Source organism: Fragaria vesca, linkage group LG3, assembly GCF_000184155.1.
Source record: "Fragaria vesca subsp. vesca linkage group LG3, FraVesHawaii_1.0, whole genome shotgun sequence".
NCBI lineage: Eukaryota > Viridiplantae > Streptophyta > Magnoliopsida > Rosales > Rosaceae > Fragaria > Fragaria vesca.
In genome coordinates, this window is record NC_020493.1 from 1,539,623 (window position 1) to 1,544,735 (window position 5,113).

Below are 5,113 nucleotides of genomic sequence, written 5' to 3' on the forward strand. Positions count from 1 at the left end.
CAACTCGTATATAATAATTTTTTGTTTTGAGAATGAAACTAGTTTATAATAGTTTATTACACCGTGAGTATGTTATTGCACATGATTATCTTGGATATTTAAAAAACATAATTTATGTTGTCATATTTTATCAAGATCATAAATTGTTATCGTACTTGTATCATTCATACTTTTTAAAATCAATAAGTGTAGTTATGTAGAATCGTGAGAACTAATTTATAATTACGTACCTGAATCGTGAGCTGACCATGAAAATGAAAATGACAAGAAATCTTAATTTTTATCTCAGTATTTTTTTTATCTATTAAGATAAAAAATTGAAAATGAAAAGAGGGAAAAGTGAAAAACCAAAAACGATAAACTTGCACCATAGACTCCATAGTTATAGAGAACTAATCTGTTTCACGACCCTACCCTGCTTCACCATTTCCTCTTGTAAACCAGGGAAGCCCACAGCCTCAGACCATCCATTTTTTCTTGTTTCCGTTTTTTGAAAGCTTAAATTTACCCCCCTCTAATACCGCAGTTTCTTGATTTAATTATCTCTTAATTTAGAACAAATCTTCCTCCTCCTGAATCAATCCCATTTTCATTACCCTCTTTCTTTCCTAATCCCCTCTAATTCTTCATCTGACTCCCAAAAAAAAAAAATCTGCTTCTGGGTTTTAATTTGGGTTTAGAATAATAATATTATTAATGCCAGAAAAGGTCACAAGGTCTTGGTGAAGATATATCTTGTGCCTGACTTTTGCAGAAGCCACAGAAGCTGCAAGAAAAGCCAAAGTCTTTGAGAGCCTCTGAGCTCCACTTTCTAGACCAGTTCATGGTTTGGTGGGCTTTTCTAGTTTAACACAAGGGTCCTCCTATCTTTGTTCTTCTTCTTCTTGTTCTTCTTGTTTGTGTCTTTTGTTTTGGTGATCTGCTAGAAATGTATGGAGGCAGACACAACAGAGAGCTGTCCTTCGAATCCCTGGCTCAAATCCCAATCCTGCGGCCGAGCATCCATGCCCGGAGGGCCAATCTGACCGTCAAGTTCCAGGACCTTTATGGGTTCACGGTGGAAGGGAATGTGGATGACGTCAACGTGTTGAATGAGGTGAGGGAGAAGGTGAGACAGCAAGGGAGGGTTTGGTGGTCAATGGAAGCCAATAAAGGAGCCAATTGGTACTTGCACAAGTCCATTTCTGAAGGTAAATCGCTTAAGGCTTCGTTGAAGTTTTCGGCTTTGGCTAATGCCATTACTCTCAAGAGGTTGATCAGGAAGGGCATTCCGCCTGTGCTGCGCCCCAAGGTGTGGTTTTCGCTTTCCGGGGCGGCTAAGAAGAAGTCCACCGTGCCGGAGAGCTATTATAATGACTTGACCATTGCCGTCGAGGGCAAGGTCACGCCTGCCACCAGGCAGATTGATCATGTGAGTTTGTTGGTTTGAGTCTTTCTTGGATGATATGATGGTTTTGTGGTGAAATGTTGGATCTTGACAGTTTTTTGATCAAGTCGTTTTCGGGTTTGGATCATATGAGTTATTGAGCATAGAGTTTTATTGTGTGGCTGATCTTATGATCCATGGCAGTAGCATTGTGAAATGCTCCATTACATTTTTCTGTGATGATCAGCATTTCTGAGGCTTATAACTTTTATGTCATATTGTCGAAATTGTATTGTGATTGAATAGGTTTGTTGATTGTGTTTATGTGCAGGACTTGCCCCGTACGTTCCCTGGTCATCCCTGGTTGGACACCCCAGAGGGACATGCTGCTCTTCGTCGCGTTCTTGTTGGGTATTCATTCCGTGATTCAGAAGTTGGATATTGTCAGGTCAGTCTGTTATAGCTTTCGAGAATATACAGGAGGCATTCTTTAGGTTCCTAGGTTATCATGGATGTGAATGGCAGAAAGTTTAATATGTTACAAAAAACCAATATTGTTGAAGTGTAATTTTGTTGGTTTTTCTCATGGCTGTTACATGAAGGTTTCTCCAAAAGCTGCAGTATGTTTAGCAATTCCATTTTGTCAATGTTATTGTGTTTTGAGAAATGTACTGAACAACCAATTTCATATGTATGCAACGCATTGGACAACTACTTTTTGTTCAGGTTCTGTCAGTCTGAGTTTCTTCCTTATAGCACCTCTAATCAACACAAGTAAAATACACCTAACTGGTAACCCCCCTCCCTCCTTTTGTGTTTTCCTTTGCTTTTTCATAACCAATAGTTAACAATAATTGTTTTGCTGCACCACTCTAAAGAAAATGTCCTGTGTTTGAAACTCTGAACTGCACCCAAAACTAGAGACTAATCAGGGCAAAACACTATGTTCTTCCTCAACAGTCACACCCTAATCTCATTAGTTTTTATTTTATGCACCCACTGAAGTATGGGTATGCTCAAATATTTCAGAAGGATCGACTGGAACAGATTATGTAATCACACAATGCTTGGGGGCCATTCTGTCTTTCGTTTAGTATCTTTAGAGAATATATTATTTGAAGTGTTTCCCCAGATAGTTGATAAAGCAACAAAGTTGGTTCTCCTTTATTTACTTGCTTAAGAATTGATTCCTTTTGGCTGTTGGTATTTACTTAAATGGATTGGTTCAACTTTCTTGGTGCAGGGCTTAAATTATGTTGCGGCACTGTTACTGCTTGTGATGAAAACAGAGGAAGATGCATTTTGGATGCTAGCTGTTCTCCTGGAGAATGTCTTGGTCAATGACTGTTATACAAATAATTTATCAGGATGTCATGTCGAACAAAGAGTTTTCAAGGATTTCCTTGCTAAGATGTGTCCAAGGTACCTTCCTTTCTTTTTTTTGGATGTGTTCTTCTGATTTAAGAGCCTTAGCCTAAAATGGCATATATTTCTTCTATATATACTCTAACAATTTGAAGAACAATGCAGGATGGCAGCGCATTTGGAAGCATTGGAGTTTGATGTATCCCTTGTTGCCACTGAGTGGTTTCTGTGCCTCTTTTCTAAGAGCTTGCCTTCAGAGGTTAGATACTCTTTTGCCTCTATCTCTCTTTATTACTTCACTAGAATAGAAACATACTGAAAGTATTTGTGGCTTTATTCCGCTGCTAACACTTTCATGGGTCTCTTTTACCTTTTTTGCAAAAGACGACTCTAAGGGTGTGGGATGTCCTTTTCTACGAAGGGGCGAAAATTATGTTTCATGTGGCTTTAGCAATCTTTAAGGTACAAGAAATTATGGGCTTTTTCTTTTGTTGGTACTAGTTGTGCAAATTTACTGGCTCTTAAGTTAATCATTGATTTCATGATTCGCAATTGCAGATGAAGGAACATGAGTTGCTTACAACCCATCATGTTGGAGATGTAATTAATATTCTACAGAAAACCACTCATCATCTATTTGATCCAGATGAGCTATTGACGGTAACACGTTTGTGCTTGCTCTTTTATATGATTCACTTGAGCGAAACTTGCATAACATGCATGCAATATTTTCAATAAATCTTTTGGCATGGATCATGACCTAAGGGAATAGCTCATCTTTAATTTATAGCTGATGTTAAATGGACTCATGAGAGGTTGTCCGAGTTTAAGGAAGTTGCTAAACATGGAGTGAAATACATTGTTTTCTAAATCTGTGCCTGTGGACATTGTTTGGTTTCCTCCTAATGCACTGTCATAATCATTCCAGGTAGCATTTGATCAGATAGGTTCCTTTACAACCAACACTATATCGAAGCAGAGGAAAAAGCAAGAACCAGAAGTGATGAAGGAGCTTGATCAGAGATTAAGACGGCTAAATTCCCTGAAATTGGAAGACAGTAATATATCGAGTCAAAATGCGGAATGTCACTCAACCTAGCTGGATCAGTTGCTCCTCTAGGGAAGAAAACTGAGTTTGTTGCCTCCTCCTGTTTGTTCCTGTAAAAAGGAGGAACGAACAAGTAAAGAGAGTTGCCCTGTTGTCTATTATTAGATGTTGTGTTGTAGTAGAGGATCATTGTACATTTCTGACCGTTACCATATATACTGCAAATTAGGGCATTGTTGCACTTGCTTGATTGCCCTGTAATTTTTGCTTCAATGTTGTGCCTACACTTCTCCAGTGACTGAAACTTCAATTCTTTCATTTTATATTCTTGATCTGAATTTTTGGTTATTTCCTAAACATAGCTTGCTGAGCCTTGAGCTTATAGAGACTTCTTATTACTTGCACATCCACATCTTTCACAAGCAGATGATGATTGCTGCTCCCTAATCCATGTCTAAAAGGCATTTTCTTTCTGTAAAATTGGTGACCAACCGTTTAGTAGCTAAAACAAAATGAAATAGGGATCATATTTAGCCTCTTCTTATAAAACGGAAAGAAAATAACATTGTTTTTATTGTGTTAGGGTACCAAAGGTTTACTAGACCCAAGAATTAACCTATCGGCGCATGTGAAGTGTTTTTACTATGCATTGCAACATAGTATTCTGACCAGTTTGTCAGCTTATGCTCTAATGCATTGCAGTATAGTGTTGGTTGTGGTAGTTTCGTGAATGAAACTCGAATTGTGAGTTCTCTACTTGACATTTGACTGTTTAACTATGATGTTTGCGGTTACTTTCGTGAATCGAACTCGGATTGAAGGTTTTTCTACTTAACACTCGATTGTTTAACTATGTATTACAATATGATGTTGTATGTGGTCAATTTCGTGAATAAAACTCGGGTCGAGATTCTCTACCTGATGCTCGATTACTAAGCCACTTGCATTGATTGACAATAGTAATATTGTCGTAATGAATTTATAGTGCTCGTGAACTTTTTCAAATTTTTTCATGAACTTTTTCATATATGTAAATGTTATTTATGTCTTGTAATCAAGTGACATGTAAAGAGTCTTGCAAAATAAAATCCAACAAAGAGGGAAAGATATCTTGTCCAAAAATTAGGATATTAGTGATTTTTGGCATCACACTAGTACCATATATATGGATACACAACCCAAATCTCCCTCCAATCCCAGAACTTGTCATCTTCACTAGCTCCCTCATAAAAATGCAAACTTCATCGAAACCCATTCAAAGCTTCCATTTATACTATGAACCCAAAACCCCAAATCACTAAACCCTCAAAACCCAGACCCGGAAACCCGACCCA

At 37.9% G+C, this 5,113-nt stretch overlaps 1 protein-coding gene across 1 annotated transcript; it reads left to right on the forward strand.

Moving 5' to 3' along the window:
• The first annotated feature begins 605 nt into the window (after positions 1-605).
• Positions 606-4,134, forward strand: LOC101311078 (TBC1 domain family member 2A-like). The gene is made up of 7 exons (XM_004293388.1): positions 606-1,411; positions 1,698-1,814; positions 2,610-2,788; positions 2,897-2,990; positions 3,116-3,193; positions 3,290-3,391; positions 3,660-4,134. The coding sequence occupies exons 1-7, from the start codon at positions 929-931 to the stop codon at positions 3,828-3,830; spliced, it is 1,224 nt and encodes a 407-aa protein (XP_004293436.1). The 5' UTR covers positions 606-928; the 3' UTR covers positions 3,831-4,134.
• Positions 4,135-5,113: the final 979 nt, after the last annotated feature.

What these genes read in the sequence shown, in the direction of transcription:
- LOC101311078 (XM_004293388.1), top strand. Translation starts at nt 929, where the DNA reads ATGTATGGAGGCAGACACAACAGAGAGCTGTCCTTCGAATCCCTGGCT. An exon ending in CCACCAGGCAGATTGATCAT is followed by an intron (nt 1,412 to 1,697) that starts GTGAGTTTGTTG and finishes GTTTATGTGCAG; the next exon opens with GACTTGCCCCGTACGTTCCC. An exon ending in ATCCAGATGAGCTATTGACG is followed by an intron (nt 3,392 to 3,659) that starts GTAACACGTTTG and finishes TAATCATTCCAG; the next exon opens with GTAGCATTTGATCAGATAGG.